The 23,683-nt window shown below is 40.6% G+C and overlaps 1 protein-coding gene across 1 annotated transcript in view; it reads right to left on the reverse strand.

Annotated features, from left to right (window-relative positions):
• The window catches only part of LOC135090820 (rRNA methyltransferase 2, mitochondrial-like), a 39,615-nt gene extending 16,411 nt beyond the window's left edge, over positions 1–23,204 (reverse strand). Inside the window, exons 1-3 of the mRNA XM_063987897.1 lie at positions 23,183–23,204; positions 14,763–14,905; positions 14,348–14,488 (exon numbers count right to left, since the gene is read on the reverse strand). Of these exons, the coding sequence (XP_063843967.1) occupies positions 14,348–14,488; positions 14,763–14,885 (264 nt within the window). The 5' untranslated portion in view covers positions 14,886–14,905; positions 23,183–23,204. The remainder of the gene's footprint in view (positions 1–14,347; positions 14,489–14,762; positions 14,906–23,182) is intronic.
• Positions 23,205–23,683: the final 479 nt, after the last annotated feature.

Genomic DNA, 23,683 nt, shown 5'->3' on the forward strand with positions numbered 1-23,683 from the left:
ACAACACACTCGATGCCGTCTTCACGTCAGCGAAGGACACCATCAAGAATCTCGCAGCAGAAGGTCTCAAGTTCTACGATACCTCACGCCCAACAGCCGTCCTGACTGACTACAGCCGGCAAGGTATAGGATTCATCGTGTCGCAGCAGTACTGCCAGTGCGTGTCCCTGGAGGCACCAATGTGCTGCCCAAACGGATGGAAGCTAGTCCTCTGCGGCGGCTGGCACCTGACCGCGGCCGAAAAGAACTACAGCACACTGGAGGGAGAGGCACTCGCGATAGCCTGGTGTCTCAAAAAGGCCCGCTTGTTCCTCTTAGGCTGCAAAAACCTAACCTTCATCACCGATCATAAAGCGCTCACCAAAATCTTCGGTGACAAGGAGCTGAAGGACATTCAGAACCCCCGCATCCTCAACATAAAAGAAAGGACCCTGATGTATAACTTCCGTGTCAAGTATATCAGTATATCACGCCGCGGACGCTCTCTCGCGCTACCCAGCATTAGCAAGCTTACCAGAGGACTCAGACGAGGCTGACGATGAAGCAGTGTGCGCTGTCATGGTCGCCGCGGCAGCAGAAGCCACTACAGACGACGTGGGTCATGTGGTAGACCTACGTCATGTGGAGGAGGAGGCAGTCAAAGATGACGAATATCGGCTCCTCCATGAGTGCGTGGCCAATGATGGTTGGGGCGAGCGGAAGGACGCCGAGCCGGCCGTGCTACGCCTGTACTTCGGGATGCGGCGTCACTTTTCATGTCAAGGCGACATTGTGCTTTACACCAGCGATGAGAGATTCCCCCGCCTTGTCATCCCAACCTCCCTCAGACGCACCGTGCTCGCCAATCTCCACGCTGGTCATCAGGGCAGAGACTCAATGCTTCACAGAGCCAGGCAGTCTGTATACTGGCCCGGCATCGATGCAGAAGTGGAGCAAAAACGACGCCAGTGCCAGGTGTGCGAGACGCACACGCGCTCTCAACCAGCCGAGCCGCTCCTGCCCACCCCACCACCACAGTTCCCATTTCAACAAGCTGTGGCCGACCTGTTTCACCTACAAGGCAATGTGTACATTGCATACGCCGACAGGCTGACAGGCTGGCTAGAAGTGGAACACCAGTGTCTGGGGAAGCCACCAGCTCCCGCCTCATCACATTGTTCCGGCAGTGGTTCACATGCTTCGGCATCCCTGAAGAGCTCTCATGTGACGGGGGCACCAACCTCACCAGCCACGAATCGAGGAGGTTCTTGGAGGACTGGCACGTCACCCTACGAATCTCATCATCCCACTACGCCCAATCTAATGGGCGTGCAGAAGCAGCTGTCAAGTCGGCCAAGAGGCTGTTAAGAGGCAACACAACTCGCGGGGGCTCCTTAGACACCGACAGCGCTGCCAGAGCGATCCTTCAGTACCTGAACACACCCCTGCACGGCCTCGACGCATCCCCATCACAGTTGCTGACAGGCAGACGGCTGCGAGACGCTATACCCGTAGAGAGCTTCCGCTACCTCATCAATGAGCAGTGGGGCAGGACACTGCGCGACCAGGAACGTGCCATGATCCAAACATCAGTCAACTCATCAATACGGCACGACCAGCAAGCCCACAGTCTGACACCCTTGAGGCCAGGGCAGAGAGCGCGCATCCAAAACCCATCTAGCAGACGGTGGGATCGGGTGGGAACCGTGCTCGAGCTATCCACACCCCGTCAGTATCTTCTACAACTAGACGGCAGTGGGAGAGCATCCATATGGAATAGACGTCATCTTCGTCCTCTTACCGGTGAACCACAGCTGTCGGATGACTCAACTGAATCCCCTACACCTGTGCGCGTCACAACACCACGGCCCCGTCGCACCCAGCGAGCACCAAGGCACCTTGATGATTATTTCTTAAACTCTCCTGTGTAGGTTCACTCACTGTGTCACTCAAGGATATGTATTATGTTTACTTTTCCTTTGCTCCCCACAGCGCATATTATATTTTAAGTTATATTATTACACCATCCTGTGTAATTCCGGGGAGAGTGTAGGAGTTTGTATTTACCCAAGCGCGGTACGATATGTTTGTGTATATATATTATATACAGGCGCCATGGGAACAAGGAGTCAGAAGACGAGACGAGAGCGGGCAGGAGACAGACGAGGAGACAGACGAGTACGGCGACGAACGAACGGACAACCTCTCTCTCCTCAACACGAACAGACGAGCAGCAGACATTGTAGACCACGTTCTCTCGAAGCACTCGCCTGGTTCGCCCCGTGCTTGGTTGCTCTGGCCCCAGGGTTGAGTAACCTTGCTGGATAGCGAGCCCCCAGTGCAGGAGGTGACTGATCTTCCAACGCAGTCTACGTGTCTACCAGCCATACTCGTGCCAGCTTTGCACACCAGGGAAACTTCCACCTTGGCAAGTCTCCCAAGATCTGTGTATCGGGGATTCTTTATTGAGTCCCGCCCAGGCATCTTTTTCTCTCGTACTGTATTTCATTTTCGCCCTTAGCGTCCGTCCAGAAGGTCAAAGTGAACCCTGCGGCTTGCACAAGGGGGCCCTCAGAGGGCTGCCTTAAGCCTTTTGGATTGGTCGGGCAAACACTCTTGTTAGGGATAGGTTGTGCTTCAGGACAGTTACGTCGGTTGTTAGCAGCTGGACCGTCAAACTGGGGCGCATAGGCAGGCTTCTTCCATAAACTATTTTTAGCTGTGTTTGTGTGTCGGCCTTTGGCCCTTTGTAGGTCTTAGAAGGTTTTTACTTTTATTACTTTTACTGTGCATCACCACCACTCGATGCTCTCAGCATAAGACTCCTGAAGAAGAAAAATGCCAAGAGTAAAGATCAAACACCCAGACCCCTCTGCAAAGAACAAGCTAAAACTACTAAGGCTACTCTCAGAGAAACTGATCTATGCCACACGGATCATACCAACCACAGACTCCTTCGCCGTCATTACTAGAACGGATGAAGACACAGACAACATCTTCTCGCCAAACACCATCAGTCTCTTGAAGGAGGAAGAATTTTCGCCTGTTCTACCACCAGAAATCAAGGCAAAAAGAACCATTCTCTTGTTCAACACTGACGACCACATCTACTCAAAATCCGAAAAAGACATTACTGCTGAGCTCTTGAACGAAAACAACTTCCTTAACGAAGGAATTGACAATGTATTTAAAATCCCCAGAACAAAGATGATAAAAACTACTCTGATCAGCTCCACCTCAGCAAGAAAAGCAACTGAAACAGGGCTGCTAGCATTTAATATGAGCATTCCTCACTATAACATAAAAATAGAAGAATTTATTCCCATCCTCACCTGCATGAGATGTTACGCTATTGAGAATCATCCTACCAACAAATGTGATAAACCAAAAACATGAAATATGTTCAGAATGTGCTGAGACAGGGCACACATGGAGAACATGCCACAACACCACAAAAAAATGCATCAATTGCAACGAACCTCACAGAACTCTGGCCTTCAAGTGTAAGAAAAGGAAGGAAGTCATAGAACAAAAAAGAAAGCAAACACCAACTAACTCAAACAAAACATACAGCCAGACAGTTAATGCTAACACCTACAGCGCACCCACACAGCAACCATTCGACAGGGACACATGTGCCAAGATTACCTCATGTATACTTCACGCACATATGATAAATGCTGTAAACCCAGGGACTTACAATGATGAGTACAACAGAGCACTAACACTTAACAACCTCCCAAAAATAAATCTTCCACCAAACCCGCCATCTAAGCAGATTCTCACAATGATGACCAACAGCAACAACTCAAACACACAACTGCAAACACAACAACAGCAAGGAAACACACAAAACACAAGCACCAAACAGGCAAGCACGTCCCCACACATCCAAAACACAAACATCACACAAGCAAACACGCTCCCGCAGACTAAAGACATACACAACACAGACACAAACATTACAATGGAAGACACACAAGAATTCGTAGATCCTGAAGAACAAATGCCAGAACTCGAAAAATAAAAGGAACAGATCTGGGATTGATAATAATTGCAAAGAAAAGCAGGGGCTGGCCAATGGGAAAAGAATTAAGCCTGAAGGAAATAGAAGAAGGAATAGAAGCAGGAACATATAAATGGAGATTTACAGCTAAAAACATATCAGAGGAAGAGGTATGGAAAAGCCTCATAAACAAAAGAAATAAACCTTGACAACTACTTCAGGGTCACAGATGACCAAAAATATAATAAAATACGAAATGGCTTGCCCAGTGAGTTGACCCCACCAAAACATAAAGTAGCAAGAAAAAATAGCCAATAGGCACACCATCATATACATTCAACATACACAAAACTTTAGAAAACATTAACATAGTACAGCACAACGTCGCTCACTGGAACACCAACAAACAAACACTAATAGCAACTTACTCTCAAATTGATCCACACATTATTCTAATTAATAGCCACGGCTTAAAAACAACAGAAAACATAAAACTACACAATTACACCACCTACCTCATCAACTCCAGTGAAGAAATGCATGACGGATCGGCAATCTTAATAAAACAAAATATCAAACACAAAGTAACAGACGATTTCGATACTGATATCTTACAAATTACAATAGAAACAAACACAGGACCCATCAACATAGCAACCACATATTTACCCCCAAGAAGACCTTACCTCCCTATCACAGATTTTCACAGAATTGCTTCACAAAACTACCCTACTTACATAATAGGAGATTTAAATGCACACCATCCACAAATAGATAATAAAAAGGAAAACACAGTAGGAAAAGCCCTGATGATGCTCATAAACATCAACAAACTCACTCATATAGGACCAGATTTCCCCACGTTTATATCTCACAACTCCAGATCAACACCAGACATAATACTAACTAACAACAAAACATACCATAACATAGACATACAAACTGGACCTACAACCTCATCTGATCACTTACCCATTATAATAAAAATCACTGCAAAGCCGGTAAAGATAGAAACGTCACCCACATATTCACTCAAAAAGACAAACTGGGAAGAATTCAAGATCACAACACAACACAAAACAAGAAATATCAATGTAGACCCTTATATGGACTAACAAACACTTGAAAACTCATTAAAAGAATGGACAACAGCAATAACATCAACCATGGAAGAACACATACCAATTACAAAACATAAAACAGTACAAAAATCATTAGTTACCCCTAAAACTAAAGAGTTACAGTGGTGGGCTCAGCAACTTATAGAAAACAGCATGATAGCAGGCTGGACCTACACTAAATACATCACATACAAAACTATTAGGCAAGCAATAGTAACAGAATGCAAGCAACAAAGTAACAAAAACTGGGAAAATAAAATAAAGAAACTAAATCATCTACATAAAAACCCACAGAAATTCTGGCAAAATATAAAGCAGCTAAAAGGCAACAAAACAAGACAAACACCATACTTAATACATGAAAACACCAAAATCTACGAAGAAAACCAAAAAGAAACTATTTTTAGAGAAATATGGAGCAATGTTTTTAAAATAAGTCCAGAAGAGAACTTGACTTTTGATCAAGAGAACGACCAAACAGTAAACGAATATATAAACAACAATAGAATACTTACACTTCCTTACCAACATGCAGACCCAGCCAATCTTAATATAAATAATGAATACATATCTCCCATCACACTACAAGACATTAAAAATACAATAAAACAGCTAAAAAACAACACCCCAGGACACACTAAAATAAACAAAACTATATTAGCAAATCTCCCAAACGAAGTACTAGATATATACACAAAGCTACTTAACGTCTCTCTCTCCATGGGATACTTCCCAAAAACCTTCAAACACGCACAAATAAAATTAATTCCTAAGCCAGACAAACCAACCACTGACCCTAACAACTTTCGCCCCATATCGTTACAAGAGGTACCAAGCAAAATATATGAAAAAATAATAAACACTAGACTCCGTACTTTTCTAGAATCCAACAATATTCTTCCATCAACACAGCACGGCTTTCGCAAAAACAGATCTACAGATACAGCCCTTGCAACAATAACAGAAACAATATCAAAAGCAATAGCAGACAAAAAACAATGCTGTGTAGTCCTTAGAGACGTTTCAAAAGCGTTTGATAAAGTATGGTTAAACGGCTTAAAATACAAAATACTACAAATACAAACACCTACTATACTTGCAAAACTCCTCAATAGTTTCCTCGACAACAGAACTGCCTCCATCTCTCTCAAAAATTACGATGGCCCGAGATTCCAGCTCCATAGTGGTGTCCCTCAAGGAAGCAGCCTCTCCCCCACACTTTATACAATATATACACATGACATTCCCCCTCCACTAACAAACGGAATCAACATACAGTATGCGGATGATATAACACAAATAATCATCCAACCAGGTAAATCAAGACACATGTTAGCAAGAAAGATTGAAAGAGAAATAAAACACATAAGCAATTACGAAAACAAATGGAAGATAAAAACTAATACATCAAAATTCACTCTCCTCCCCATTGCCATAAAAAAGACAACACCTGTCACCATAGATGGAGAAAATATTCCATATGCAAACAAAGCCTCCATACTAGGACTGAAAATAGGAACACAAGGCTATACAAAACACATCTCAAACATCTCCAAAAAAGCTACTCTTGCACTTAAAATAACTAAACGCTTTGACAAACTAGACAGCAACATAAAACTACACTTGATAAAAGCATGTGTCCTCCCCATCCTAACTTACCCCACATACACACTCAATGCAATATCAAACTCACAAATGCTATCCCTACAAAGAATCCAAAACAAGGCCCTAAGATTCACATACAATGAAAAATACCCATATACAAAAACAACAGAGGAATTACACTCACAAGCAAACTTATTACCTATCAACCTCACACTACATAAACGAGGCAACCAAATCAAACACAAACTAGAAGAAATACTAGATGACACACACTACAAAAACGCAACTACAGATCACGAGCAAACAAGAGACCACAACTGGTTTAAAAGGCCAATCACATATCTTAATAAAATCAATCCACTCCCAATATACACAGCATATACATAAAACATAAAACAAAAACATAAAAACTATATACTCGTAATTCACACTAGAAACATACAAAATCACTTCCATGACACAAATCGAGGCCAATCGATGTTTAAAAGTCTCTTCCCTGTACTCCTCTACCTCTGCTCCGCGCCCTGAGTTGTCGGGGTGGGGGTGTTGACTCGTGCGGTTAGGAAGAGCAGGAGGCTCACCGTAGAACAACCCCCACCCCGGTAAGGGATGGTGGTCACCGGCTCTGTTTGCAAACACCCAGCAGCGGAGAGAGGTCGAGAGTTAGCGGCTGCACCCTGAGTCACAGTGTCAGATGGAAGCACTTCCATAACCATACTGGTATAGAGGCACTGTGAGGGGTCTATCTGAGACGGAGACTCTGGCTGAGTCACGCCCGGCGGCGCCAATAGGAGAAAATTAACTAAGTAGCAAGACGGACTGCCCGTCATCTATCATCTCAAACTGTACTTCCACTTCCAACTTTAACACACTTCTCTCTCTCAAATTCTTCTTTCATCCAACTTTCCTATCCCCAATTCGTTCGTTCGTTCGTTCGAACAAGGAGTCAGTCCGGACCTCTTTCTCTGTTACGGCGTGCCTTGTACTCTCTCGCTCCACAAATAAACGAAACCAAGATTCTGGTGTCTCTGCTACCCTTCACACCTCAACAAATATTATTATTATTATTATTATTATTATTATTATTATTATTATTATTATTATAGAAATGATAGCAATAATACAATAAACTACATGAAGGAAAAGTATCATAGGCTCAGAGTATTGAAAAAAAATAGGAGAAAATACTAGTATTGATACTACAATACATTATTTACTTAAAGCAAAAAATTAAAGGGCAAATAAATATTATGTTAATGGGAGTCATTGAAATAATGAGTTAGTAATGATGGTAAGACAAATGATTAACAGGTGGCACTGGTTAGTCAGAGGAAAAGACTGAGTATGAAGGAGGTTTGGGCAGGACTGGGGAAGGAAGCGTGAGGAAGGCTAGTAAGTAGCGTGGTGATGGGCTCCAGGTGACATGTTTCTTAGGGAGGAAAAAGCTGATAAGGCGAGAGATGGTTATGCACTATGTCGCAGGCTCTCACTGGCTGGCTCCCTTTCACTGGACTTGAGCCCAGCTGGTCCTGAATGAACGTGCCCCTTGGCTCAATCACCGCACACAGCATGTGAATATCAAGTCAATAAGTCGTGACTCCACTTGCTACTACAGGACTTTCAACCATATGGAAGCTGGAAAACAGTGTTGCAAATGTCACAGCTGGAAAGAAGAGTTGCCAATTCTTTTGATATGTGTAACTCCATATTTGGGGAGGTGGCATTTCAGCCCCTATGGTCCTGATGCCCTCATATATATGTACCTCTTAGGGAGGTGTTTAGCATTGTTACACCAGGGGTATGGGTGCGGGTGACAGTACTGTTGGAGGTGGCAGAACTGGGAGAGGCGGGAAGGCAGAGAGAGCGGAGATGCGTGGCCCGAGAGGAAGCGAGCGTGTGCCTGCCTGCTCTGGAAGTGTTTTCCTGCCTGTTGAGTGCCTGTCGTGCCCTGGGAGACTTGTGGTGCCCCTGTGAACTTGTAAAGCAGTGTACTTGCGGAGGATTTGTCAATAAACCTAGGAAATAGTGCCCGTGTTTTCCCTTGTGCCTGCTCGTGTGTGTGTGTGCCTTGTCCCGGCATTCAGTGTGACTTATTTGAGGCCCCACTGCTCCTGTTTCTTGAACCTTCCCCGTGTGGATAACACGCCCGCCCGGAGTGAGGGGTGGGCGCAACACTATGTATATATATGATTTGCTTTTCAAGCAATTTTACATCCTTCAATTTTGTTTGTATATATATGACTTGTCACTAACAGTAACAAAAAATATTCTGACAAGTTGGGAGTGAGTGTTTTCATATATATATATATATATATATATATATATATATATATATATATATATATATATATATATATATATATATATATATATATATATATATATATATATATACACACACCTCAGAGTTATTATGGACTGATTACTTCTGTAGGAAATGAAACATATTTGGGGGTTATTTTATTTTTGTGATGCATACTTCAACTTGCATTAATATCAAAGCAATGAAATTAAGTTGAAAGCTATGGTAATAGAGAGGAATAATATTTTTATAAATGTTTTGGCGCACTTTCATTGTTGTGTGGTGTTAGCTACACAGGACGGGCTGCTGTTTCCCCAAAAATCATCAGACAAAAAGCTAAGTTACTTTCTCCCAGAAAGTTATTTTTCAAATATATAATCAATAAAGCATAAATAGGAAATGAGACTTTGGAGTAACTGGAAAGGAAAACTGAAAGTAAAAAAATTATGTTTGTTTGTTTCTTTGAGAACTGCAGGTTTAGTAACCAGAACCTTGAGAGGTAGGGTGTTGCCAGATGCACATCCAACCATTTTGTTGATTTTCTTGTTTATTTATTTGTAATGTAAAAAAATACTTATTTATTGCACACACTATAGGGTTATGGAAAGTGTATGTAAAGAAGAGATTAAAAGTCATAAGAATATATAAACATAAAATTCTGCATTCCCAGACTGATATCAAAAGGTTTGAGAAGGGAAAAATCCAAGAATCAAAATCGTATGGTAGCCACACTTCCATTCATGAAATTGGAATATATATATATATATATATATATATATATATATATATATATATATATATATATATATATATATATATATATATATATATATATATATATATATATATATATATATATATATATATATATATATATATATATATATATATATATATATATATATATATATATATATATATATATATATATATATATATATATATATATATATATATATATATATATATATATAAAACTTATTTTTTTCCTCATTTTATGGGGTAAATGAGAAAAAAAAAAATGCAATTAACTATGACACAGCACAGCAGTGTACAGGTTAAGGGAAACAAGAATTTTTGGAGAGGAGGCAAGGGTCTTGGGAATACCAACAATAAAAGATAATTTAGAAGGGAGAGGTGGCAGGGGACGAGGTCAATATGAGGTGCCTGATGGGCAGGGTGTTCATAGAGACTGTCCAGTACCAAAGGTTAAGTTGATATTTGTCCAGAGCGATTTACTTTAGATTAACATTCCTGAGGATTTTCAGGGAGAGAAAATTAAGTATTCTCTTCAACTTTGGGAAAAAAATTTTCCAGTGATCCTTGAAAAAAGAGATACAGTTCAGGGAAAAATTTGTTTTCATTTAATGACCTGTGTTTCTCTTCCATTACCTTTTTCTAATGATAATACACAAGCCATAGATGTAACCATGACTGGCTTTATTCATGAACATATTGTTGAGGAAACAAGATGTTTCCTCAGATTTTTGCTCACATATTTTTCCTAAGCGGAAGAAGGATGGCAGTGTTTGGATGTTTGGAGTTTGAATGAGTATATAGAATACATTCATTTCAAGATAGAATCTCTTAAGGACATTTTACCTTTGGTTAGAAAAGATTGCTTCTTCCAGTTTAGATTATAAGTAAAGGACAGACCAAGTATGTTCAGTGTACAAGAAGGGGACAGTTAAGTGTCATTGAAGAAGAGGAGATAGTTATTTCAAAGTTTGTGCTGAGTTCATAGATGGAGTAATTGAGTTTTTGAGGCAATGAACAATACCAAGTTTACTCTGCCCCAATCAAAAAAAAAAAAAAAAAAAGTGCAGGGTGGTATCATTAGTGTCGGAGTGAATAGGACAAGAAGTTTAGAAGATTACTGATGAATAATAGGAAGAGAGTGGGTGACAGGACAGAACCCTGAGGAACACCAGTGTTTATAGATTTAGGAGAACAGTGACCATCTATCACAGCAGCAACAGAATAGTCAGAAAGGAAACCTGTGATAAAGTTACAAAGAGAAGGGCAGAAGCCATATGAGGGTAGTTTGGAAATTGAAATTTTGTGCCAGACTCTATCATAAGCTTTTGATATGCTTAAGGCATCAGTGAAAATTTCACCAAAAATCCCTAAAACAGGATGACCAAGACTTAGAAAGGAAAACCAGATCACCAGTAGAGCAGCATCAGTGGAACCAAAACAGGCGATCAGATATAAGGTTGTGAAGTGATAGATGTTTAAAAATCTTCTGTTGAGGATAGATTCAAAAACTTTAGAGGGGGTAGGAAATTAAAGCAATAGGATGGCAGTCTGAAAGAGCAGTCACCATTTTTATGAACAGGCTGAATATAGGCAAACTTCCAGCAAAAAGGAACAGTTGGATGAGTCTGTTCAGGCGAGGTGCAAGTACAGAGGCACAGTTTCATAGGACAATAGGAGGGACCCTATCAGGTCCATGAACCTTCTGAGGGTTAAGGCCAGCAAGGGCATAGAAAACATCACTGCGAAGGATCTTGATAGGCAGCATGAAGCAGTTGGCGGGTGGAGGAGAGGGAGGAACAAGCTGTGAATCATCCAAGGCAGAGTATTTAAGAAAGGTTTAAGCAGAGTTCAGCTTTAGAGACAGATGAGATGACAGCGGTGCCATCAGGTTGAAATAAAGGAGGGAAAGATGAAAAAGTAAAGTTATTTGAGATGTTTTAGGCTAGGTGCCAGAAGTCACAAGGGGAATTAGATCTTGAAAGATTTTAACACTTCCTATCAATGAAGGAATTTTTGGCTACTTGGAGAAAAGACTTGGCATGATTCCAGGCAGAAATATAAAGTGCATGAGATTCAGGTGATGGAAGGCTCAAGTGCCTTTTGTGGGCCACTCTCTATCATGTATAGGGTGAGAACAGGCTGTGTTAAACCAAGGCTTGGCATGTAGTACTCATTCCAAGAAAATCAGAATACCTCCTCAGGTCTCCCCAACTTGCAGAGACAAAACACCAGAGGCACCTCTCCTTTGATGGATCCTGAGGAAGGACTGGAGCAATAGGACAAAATACAGATATAAGGTTGTGATCGGAGGAGCCCAATGGAGAAAACAGAGTGACAGCATAAGCAGGACTGGAGGTTAGGAAAAGGTCAAGAATATTGGGTGTATCTCCAAGCCAGTCAGAAATATGAATAGAGTGATGCAATAATTGCTTTAGATCATGAAGGGTAGTAAAGTTAAAAGCTAGTTCATCAGGATAATCAGTGAAAGGAGAGGAAAGCCAAAGCTGGTAGTGAACATTGAAATTTCCAAGAATGGAGATCTCTGCAGAAGGGAAGAAAGTCAGATTAAGCTCCACTTTGGAAGTTAAGTAGTCAAAAAATGTTTTTTATAGTCAGAGGAGTTAGGTGAGAGGTATACAGCACAGATAAATTTAGTCTGAGTGACTCTGTAGTCATAGCCAGATGTTAGAAAATTTGGAAGATTCAAAAGCATAGGCATGAGAGAAGGTTAAGTCATTGCACACATAGATGCAACATCCACCTTTGGATTGAAAATTAGGGTTGATACCAGTCCAACTTGTAGACATTTCTGGTCCATTCCCCAGATGGGAACTTCGAGGCTTGTGTTGGAGTCACCATGTTTAATTTTGAATTTTGAGTGAAGGAGGTGCATGTAATTAGGTGCATGTGAAAGAAGAGTTGTCTTTAGAGGGCAGGCTGTGACTGCCCCTTTATGTTGTGAGACAGTGAGGTCACAGCTGGGTTATTGATAATTTCACAGCACCTCCTGATCCAGTGCTTCACACCTCACTGGGAGTAATTATGATTTCAGTAGGTGTCTATTACCTCCTTCTGAACATATACAGTACAGAACTAAAGGACAAGAAGTGACATCTTGGGAGGATGCAAACCAAAACAACAATGCTGTCAAGTCAGCACAAGGCAGCACATAATTCCCACACTACCACACCAGGAGAATTGCCACATGTCACCACCCAACCCAACCTCAAGCAGTAGGATGTGTGGTAAACTTAAAGATGTAAAAATAGATAAAAAGAAAAATACTAACTTAGAAGATATAAGAACAAAAAGTCATTGGAAAAAAAAAAAAAAACAGAAAACAGCAAGAGACAAAGATGAATGAACAAAGATACAAAAACCAGTTATTAAGAGTATGAGAAGCTATCACCAGCTGATAGAGAAGGGACAATAGAAGATTACCAAGGTTGACAACAAGATCCACAAGGTTATCACATGACTAATAGATACCAGAGCCAAAGATTATCAGCAGATCATCGACAACAATAACTAGGTTATCACACAATTAATAGATACCAGATGAGAGATCCAGGTGGGTATCACAAAATTAATAGATAAGGGAACTGAAAGTTTACCAGGCCAATGGAAACATGCATGTGAGAGAAAGCAGCCTTAACAAATGTCAAAATGCCACCTCCTTACTACTGATTATATGAATATGTGGCTGGCTGCATCTATGTGGGTAGATAACTTATATGGGTCATCAGAAAAGACCATAAGGAAAATAGTAATATATGAGGGTATAATGAAAACAAATCATAAAGGTAGTAACAACTTTCTTAGAGAAAAGTTGCTAATAAACTATGTCTCAAATGTGATAATTTCAAGTATAATGTTCTTGTTTGAAGTTTATCACAAGCATCATCTCTGCAAACAATCAAAGATATAATGACTGCCTGAGTACTTTACCTGTACCTCATGTTATCTCTGGTATGTTACAAGGGGGCTTAATCTTGCTACACTTCCCAGTTGTGCATTCTCTTGTAGAGTTTTCCCAAAAGTTAAACTTTTGTGCTCCACACTTCTCCATGACTTCCCTTATTTTGTTCTATTTTCTTACAAAAAGTAGAAATTACCTACTGTCATAGTTCACAAATTAAAAATGGCCAAGGTAATGGAGGAAGCTACTGTAAGTAACAACCAGAGCTGCTGTACAATAAGCTACAAGCTGATGTTATCATCATGTTATCTCTAGCATGTTACAAGGGGTTTAATCTTGCTACACTTCCCAATTGTGTACTCTCTTGTAGAGTTTCCCCAAAAGTTAAACTTTTGTGCTCCACACTTCCCCATGACTTGTGCACTCTCTTGTAGAGTTTTCCCAAAAGTAAGTAAATTAAGAATTAAGAATATAGCAAACAAGGCAAGATATCTACACCTTTGGAAAATAATGAAAAAAAAAGGTGGAAAAGAAGATTCAACAAGTAAAAGTTATGTTACAGAATGAGCATAGTTGATAAAAGTAAGTAAACCATGAAAATAAGTAAAGGTAATGCAAATTAACACATACTTGAAACCAGCCCCTATGAGTCTCACCTTGCACAAGAAGCTGCCTCCCTCTGCTGTGTTCTGAATAGCAAACCCAAGAGCAGCATAGGCCAGTCTGATGATGTTCTCATGGTCCAAGTCTTTTATGCCTGAAGCTTTTGGTGCCATATCTGACAGCACAACATCAATCTGCAGATAATAGATGAAGTGAGCAATACATCTGGGGCACTCATTATTTATCCTTGTCTGGGTGCAGTATGGTGGTTCACAAGACTGTCCCTGGGAGGGAGTGTGAATGATATGTGTGTGAGTGAATAGGGTCTTGTCTGGGCCACCCCATGTGGGATTGCTGGCCTGATATATAGATCAATAGATAATTATTTTCATACAATCCTTAATTTTCATGATAATGATGATGATGATGATGATGATGGTGATGATGATATGAATGCAACAGCCTCACCTTTCTGCTGCTGAGGAGTTCCAGTATTTGCTGCTGTGTCTGTGGTGAGGTGAAGTCTCTCCCACCTAGCAGAGTGGCACCAGGCAGTGGATGGATGGTCTGCAAGTCAATTCCTATCACCATACCCTGACCCTTGTTCTTGGCTATGTGAAGGAAAACCTTATCAATCATTATTACTCACATCTATGTTTCACTAGCTCTGCTCTTATTCTAAAGAATACTTAAGAGGAAAAAATGCAAGAACAAGAGGACCAGGTGTTTAAGGATAGTGTGTATGAACAGTAGGAACCTGTCATGAGGGAGGTTTCAAGACACTTATCCACCAATTTTTGACCACTGCTTTGACCCTTTTAGGGACTGGCATTTCAGTGGGCATTTTTTTTATTAGATTTTTGTTGCCCTTGGCCAGTATCCTTCCTACATAAAAAAAAAAAAAAAAAAAAAAAAAAAAATGGCCAGCCTATTAAGGGAGGGAGGGAGGGAGGGAGGGAGGGAGGGAAGAGAGAGAGAGAGAGAGAGAGAGAGAGAGAGAGAGAGAGAGAGAGAGAGAGAGAGAGAGAGAGAGAGAGAGAGAGAGAGAGAGAGAGAGAGAGAGAGAGAGAGAGAGAGAGAGAGAGAGAGAGAGAATCAAAACTGAGAGAAAGATCAATACAATGACATAAGGAAAGCTATGCATCCACAGAGAACAAATTACAATGTTCTACTATCAAAACTGAGAGAAAGATCAATACAATGACATAAGGAAAGCTATGCATCCACGGAGAACAAATTACAATGCTCTACTAACTCCTTAACTCTTTTTGCTGCTCAAGTTTGCATAACCTTTTTTTCTGCATCTTAGGCATTACAAGCCCTGTATCTTAATTTCATTTACCAGTCAACCAACTAGGCAAAAATTAAACAATTCACTCACAGAAACTACAGAACATCTGACATATTTTTATGATCTCTGAATGGGACAGGCCAAATTTTGTGCTGTTCAATGCATCTCAAGAAGTCAATGCCTTCACTTATACAAAAACTATAACATTCCAGACAACTATTGCTGCCTTTTCAAAGACACTCAATAGTTCTCCTCTACAATGAACATACTTTACTAAAAAATCTAAACTGGAAATCTTACATCTCATCTCTTACTAAAAATAGGTTGCATGAAGTTATGTGTTCTGTGTCATATCTACCAATGTTATCCTCCTCAAATATGCTAACACTATACAGAGACCTTTTCCATCTTTATACTATCTTTCTATGGTTACTGTTCTTCTAAATCTATTAACAGTGGTGTTCCTTAGGATTCTGTCCTGTCACCTACTCTCTTCCTGTTATTCATCAATGACCTTCTAAACCAAACTTCTTGTCCTATCCACTCCTACGCTGATGATACCACCCTGCACTTTTCCACGTCTTTTCATAAATGTCCAACCCTTCAGTAAGTAAACATTTCATGGTGGGAAGCCACAGAACACCTGACTTCTGATCTCTCAGAAATTTCTGATTGGAGCAGAGCAAACTTGGTATTGTTCAATGCCTCAAAAAACTCAATTATTCCATCTATCAACTCAACACAACTTTCCAGACATCTATCCTGTCTTCTTCAGTGACACTGGCCCTCTCTTCTAAACTGAACATCCTTGGTCTGTCCTTTTCTTATAATCTAAACAGGAAACTTCACATCTCATCTCTAGCTAAAACAGCTTCTATGAAATTAGGCATTCTGAGATGTCTCTGCTAGTTTTTCTCACCTCCCCAGCTGCTAACTCTGTACAAGGGCCTTATCCATACATGTATGGAGTATGCTTCACATGTCTCAGGGGTTTCCACTCATACTGCTCTTCTAGACAGGGTGGAATCAAAAGCTTTTCATCTTATCACTCCTCTCCTCTAACTGTCTTCAGCCTCTCTCTCTCATCACCACAGTGCTGGGTCTCAAGCTATCTTTTTCAGCTATTTTCATGCTAACTGCTCTTCTGATCTTGTTAACTGTATGTCTCCCCTCCTCCCATGGCCTCACTGCACAAGACTCTCTTCTTTCTCTCACCCCTATTCTGTCCACCTCTCTAATGCAAGAGTTAACCAGTATTCTCAATCATTCATCCCTTTCTCTGGTAAACTCTGAAAATCCCTGCCTACTTCTGTATTTCCACCTTCCTATGACTTGAATTCCTTCAAGGAGGAGATTTCAAGACACTTATCCTTCAATTTTTTACTACTGCTTTGGACCCTGTTTGGAGACCGGCATCTTAGTGGGCTTTTGTTTTTTTATTTGTTGCCCTTGGCTGGTGCCCCTCCTACATAAAAATAAGTAAATAAATAAATAAATAAAACAAAATAAAATCTGTTTCTCTTGATACCTCACTTCCTACTGGGTGGCCAGGACAGAAGTCCCCACCTCTACCTAAGCAGACATTCCTTTCTTGGTTGTTCAAGCATCTGGCCTCTAATAATATCTCTCGCTCATGTACTCCTTTACCTTATTTTTCCATCTCCCAAGAGTGGACTTCTTCTACTAGCAGTACCTTCAACTTTGTTCACATACACCTTCTTTACAGACTCTTCATCCTCTCAATATGGACACACCATCTCAGTGCATTAATTTTTACTCATTCATCCAGTTCAAATTTTATCACCTACACAAAATTAATGCTCATACCACATTTCTTATACACACTTTCATTGCTCTCACCCTCACATCTTTTCACTCCATATACCTGAGTCTGATGACTCATTTCCACAGCAAACACTTTTGATTCTTGTGTCCTATACCACATCTAGGTCTCTGATCCATGTGTGAATGCTGGCAGGGCAATACCATTCTTTAAACCTATCTTTATATCCATAGGTACATTTCACCCTTTCATGACCAATGCAAGTGATCCTATGGCCTACAAGTATGTATCTTTCACTATACTCTCTCTTATCTTTCTTACCATCTCACCTTGTTTATTACTGTTCTCAGATACTTAAACTCACTCACCTCCTCCATTCTCTCTCTTCCCATGGGCACTTAACAGCTGACACATTCCCCTAAAATCCTAAAATCTAAAATAACACACCTCTGTTTCCCTCAAACACCATCACTTTACTTTTCTTAGCATTCAAATTCATTACCTATCTCATGCACACCCTATGAAAATACTCCACCATTCTCTGAAGCTTCCTTTCCCTCTGCTAGTAAGACAGTGTTGTCTGCAAACAGAAATGCCACCATTGCTCATCCCACTTCATTCTGCTGCAACCTTGAACCAACCTTTACTAATTCAGCTTTCTTCTTCCCCATACAACCATCCATGAATATATTAAATAGCCATGGGGGTATCACACATCCTTGCTTCACTTCTGTTCCTAAAAAAACTCTCTCCAAGCTCTTCCTCCATTCTCACACCTGTATCTGCATCATTATTTCCTTGCAACAACTGCCCTCATTCACTATGAACCTTAAAAGCATCTCAAAGGCCTTCTCTATCCATCCTATGATATGCTTTCTCTAGGTTTATAAGTCCTGCATACAAATTTTCATCCTTTCCTAAATACTCTGTTAATGTTTTAATTGCAAAAATCTCACCTTCTCTCCTCAAACCTCACTGTTTCTGAATGACCTCAGTCATTTCCATCAGTCTCTCAGAGTGGAATAAGTCTGGCTCACTGTTACATGGGCACATATATTTTTTACTGTAATTTCCTTGTAGCCTACTTAGTGGTAATCTTTTAAAATCTTTGCTTATTTCCCAAAGCAGAAGCAAGCTGAAACTAAAACTCTTGAAAGAATAGAAATCATAGTCCATAAAATTTTAGCCAGCCCCTATACAGTGGTTCCCAACTTTTTTTTCACTACATTACATCTTTACTGACTTCTTCAAGTTTGTGTTACCTACATCAAGTACAAGTACAGTAGTAATATATATATATGTGTATATACTCGTATATATATATATATATATATATATATATATATATATATATATATATATACGAGGTGTGTCATTAAAGTTCCAGGACTGGTGCCACACAAGTTTTATTTCACATCCAGGCTACAAACTATAGGTTATCTCCTTCGAAGTAATCCCCCTGGCACCGCATGCACTTGTCCATCCTTCTCTGCCAGGCTTGCATGCACTGCTGGAAGGATTCTTGCGGGATGCTCCTCAGCTCCGTCGTCACGGCCTTTTTGATGTCGTCCGCATCATCAAAACGGGTCCCCTTCATGACCTCCTTGAGCTTGGGGAAGAGGAAGAAGTCGCACGGAGCGAGGTCAGGTGAGTAGGGCGGTTGCTCCAGCACGGCGATGTTCTTCTTGGCCAAGAACTCTCTGATGCTCAGGGCATTGTGAGCAGGCGCATTGTCGTGGTGAAGCAGCCACGAGTTGCCCTGCCACAACTCCCGCCTCTTCTCGCGCACTGCACGAAGCAGACGCCGCAGTACTTCTTTGTACACATGTTGGTTGACTGTCTGGCCCTGTGGCAAGAACTCGCAGTGGACGATGCCCCTCACATCGAAGAAAGCGATCAACATGACCTTGAAGCTGGACCTGGACTGCCTTGCTTTCTTCGGCCGTGGCGACGCCGGACTCTTCCATTGAAGGCTCTGGCGTTTGGTCTCCGGGTCGTACTCAAATACTCGTACCCAGGACTCATCGCCGGTGATGACTCTCCTGAGCAAGTCTGGTTCAGTTTCCAGACGCTCGAGGATGTCCTGACACACCTGCATGCGTCGTCCCTTCTGGTCATCGTTCAGGAGTCTCGGCACCATCTTCGCACAGACTTTCCGCATGCCCAGATCTTCAGTGATAATCTTCCACACGCTGTTGTGGTTCATGCCAAGCTCATCTGCGATCTTTCGAACAGTCAACCGACGATCGTCACGCACCATCTGCTTGACACGCTCAACATTGGCCTCATTCCTGCTCGTTGAGGGTCTTCCACTCCTGGGGTCATCTTCCACGTCCTCCCGGCCCTCTTTGAACCTCTTGCACCACTCAAAAACACGTGAGCGTGACATTGTCTCATCCCCGTACACTTTTTGCAGCATACCCAGTGCTTCTGACGGCGTTTTCCCCAACTGCACCAAAAACTTCAAGTTTGTTCGCTGTTCAGCGCTCATTGTTAAACGACCTGCAACAGAGGACATGATTTTAAAAGCACGTAAGAAAAAGATTAGTGACTGTAGAGGGTTGGGAGCGCAGTTGTATACTCCAGAAGGATTACTTTGAAGGGGAAATATGGTGGTTTGTGGCTTGGGTTTGAAATTCATCTTTTAGGACACCAGTCCTGGAACTTTAATGACACACCTCGTATATATATATATATATATATATATATATATATATATATATATATATATATATATATATATATATATATATATATATATATATATATATATATATATATATATATATATATATATATATATATATATATATATATATATATATATATATATATATATATAATATATATATATATATATATAGTTGTGTGCAGTGAGATAATACAATATAAAATGAAGTAGTAAGAACTAATGAGAAAAGAATTATGAGAGAGAGAGAGAGAGAGAGAGAGAGAGAGAGAGAGAGAGAGAGAGAGAGAGAGAGAGAGAGAGAGAGAGAGAGAGAGAGAGAGAGAGAGAGAGAGAGAGAGAGAGAGAGAGAGAGAGAGAGAGAGAGAGAGAGAGAGAGGTTGGACAAGAGGCTTTGACACATCCTGGACACATAGCTGCCCAGCCTGATGCTTCTAGTGTAATATTTATATGTGCAATTACTCATTCCCCATATAAATTTCCTTACTGTCCCTTTTCCATTCAATCTGAGTCTTACCCAGTATTTACTAGAAGAGTTGCTCTTGACAATGAAATAATCAGTATTAATTTAGCCTCCCTAGTTTGATCATTAGAGTTTTCAGAAGAAAAGTGTTTTGTTTGTGTTAGACAGTGCAGAGAGTGCAGCGGAGAGTGCATTTGGGTGTATGTGTGTATGTATGTCACCACCCCATCCCCTCCTTCCTTGTACACCCCTCACCCCCTTGTAGCAGAATGGGAGGGAGTGTGCCACAGTAAGTCACTAACCAGCACTTAGGTGGAGCAGAAGTATTGAGATGAGCACTAATATCTGACGGAGACTGAAGCAGAATAAGAGTTAGTCGGGTCAGTTGCCTTAAGGCAGTAGTTCTTAACCAGGGGTGCTCACTCCTATGGGGTGCAAAGCCAGTTCCTAAGGAGTATGAGGATGGATAATTAAAGCAAAATATAGTTTTATATATGTGATATTCTTTTCAGCAAAAAATAATAATAATAATAATTCTTTTTGCTACAGCAGTGTTCTGTAAGCTTTGTGAATGAAGATTAAAAAAGAAAAAAAAGTGGCTTTGTAATTAATAAACAGCACATCAACTTTGTATCTTAGCTTTTTTTTTTTTTTTTTTTTCACCAATTCAGGGGGTGCAAGAAGTGACTGCTGATCTAAAAGGGGTGCTTATATTGAAAAAGTTTAAGAACCACTGCCTTAAGGGGATGAGTGAGTCACTACTGAGCATATGCCCCAGCCTCCATATATAGAATAGGAGTCTCTACAGTATCCTGTCAGAGAGTAGCTGTGTATAACACACTCCAGACCCAGGGAAATGACTCCTTGGCTACATGTGTGTGCAGGCCGAGCTCTTGTACAATGAGTGGCAAATGACTCTCCAGTGTGTTAGTGGGCACTCATTTGTAGTTGTGTCTCTTGTTAGTGAGCTTGTTTAGTGTTAAATGCTACTGCATCAACTCCTGGAGGGTGCTTGACTTGCAGAGGACTTAAGTAATTGGCTGTGTAGTGAACTTTACTCCCTCTTCAGGTCCTGACAAGGTCTGCTGTCCACGAGGCAGTAAACGACACTATTTGACTTGAGGCTATAACATACTCTTGGACAGTGGGAGGATTTGTTACTGAGGCTGGTTGTCAAGTGAGGTGTTATACCTTGACCATATATGTGTTATTGCATATTGTAACTGTTTTTTCCTAGACATGGTTGTCGATCCTTTCCCAGCGGTGGGAGTTAATTTTTATTAGAGTATTTCCCTTGTCTATAGGTTACAGGTAAAACAGACACATGACCTCAATTAGTGTGACCTGGCATTACGACCATTGTGAAAAGAGTGCATGAGTCACAAGGGACCCTGTACACCCATATTAAAGCCCTGCACTGAGTCCATATAGGATGTTGTTCAGTGAAGCTAGTTGAGGTGTGGCATCTTTGTGAATTCGATGGGAAGTGTAGTCGTAACATTATATATATATATATATATATATATATATATATATATATATATATATATATATATATATATATATATATATATATATATATATATATATATATATATATAAAATAAAGAAATGGTGGTAAACTTTTTAAAGCAATCATTCGATTGAGATATTCTAATATGAATACCAAAGTCTCAATTTTCTATAAGTTACAATTGGATTAGTCCTGAATAATAAAATACTACGCTGCACCCTCAGGACATCCAGCAGCTAGAAACACCTGTGTCAGTAGGTCCGACATGGCTGTGCCAAGTAGGGTGGTGGATAATATGATGCCATCCGGCCAAGGACGGGACAGCCTGACAAAGATGAAACCAAAGACTGTATTTTGTGAAAATGGGCACTTTAATGAGTACTTAATAATACAGCACAGTACCAAGGCTAATAAAATGGTAGATAGGTCAACTCATCTTGGCCCACGTGCTCACCAGAATCTCAGAGCACGTGATCAGAGACCTGGGACTGACGCCATAGGGTAAAAAATTGGAGAGGTCAGGAGTAGTATGCCAGTTCACAGTGGTCATGTGAGAAAGACAGGTCTCTCCTCAAGAAGTCAGAACTGACTTAGAATACGGGCTGTTGTTAACCAGTATTCCAAACTGTTGTACTGTATCCAGTTGCAAGTCTTTATTCCAGAAACAGAGAAACACATGTTTTTATAGCTTTCCAAAAGATGAAGATGAATTTTTTCATGTCATGAGGCTGTCATGCAAATTACACTGTTTACATTAAAACCTGATGTAATGTAAGAAATCATCAACTAAAGTAGGGTTAAGTAAGAACATATCAGAGCTAGTAAAATAAATGAGTTAAACTGATACTTTCTCTTTTATTTGTCATACTTGTATTCCCAGGTGCTGTTATATGAATAAGTATTAAGTTATCACGTCATAAGGTTGTCATGAAAATTTCACCATCTTCATAAATAATTAACTGATATGGTGTAAGATCATTACATTAGCTACACTTCTGAAATAAGCTCATTGCATTAAGTCTTCCATTTTCACACACCATTTTCTATCACGACATCTCAAGACCTCTTGTGGCCACAGTATTAATATCCCCCTTCCCTGTCCTGTCTCCGTCCTCACCCACAAGGCTGGAATAGTTGAGAACCACATACCCTTCCTGTGCCTAGGGTTCACACTGGTGGCCAAGAATGATGTTGGTACCCCCTTTCAAACCAATAATTCTGAGAAATGAGACAATGAATCCATTCTTTACTTACATTTTCACTAATATACATTATATAATGTAAAATAATGCAAAGTTGATGATCTACAGGTAAACAGCAAATGAAAAATTCAGAGATATGTTGGTGACCATGAAGATCATCCATGGGGGTCATAGGCTGGCTAGATCTGCTGGTATGAGTTCCTAGTTATGCCACACTGGAAGGATTATGCATTTATATACACCGTCGTCTAATGTTTCCCAGTCATGTTCTCTAACGCACTTTGTCACACATTACAGGCAAAAGATGATCACTTTTATTTATGAGCAATCTGTGTGTGTGTGTGTGTGTGTGTGTTCTTTGAGGAGCTGCACACCATTTTCTGATATGATGCTCCCCACAGTCAGTCAGTCTCTCTCTCTCTCTCTCTCTCTCTCTCTCTCTCTCTCT

The sequence above is a fragment of the Scylla paramamosain genome, chromosome 36, assembly GCF_035594125.1.
Source record: "Scylla paramamosain isolate STU-SP2022 chromosome 36, ASM3559412v1, whole genome shotgun sequence".
Lineage (NCBI taxonomy): Eukaryota > Metazoa > Arthropoda > Malacostraca > Decapoda > Portunidae > Scylla > Scylla paramamosain.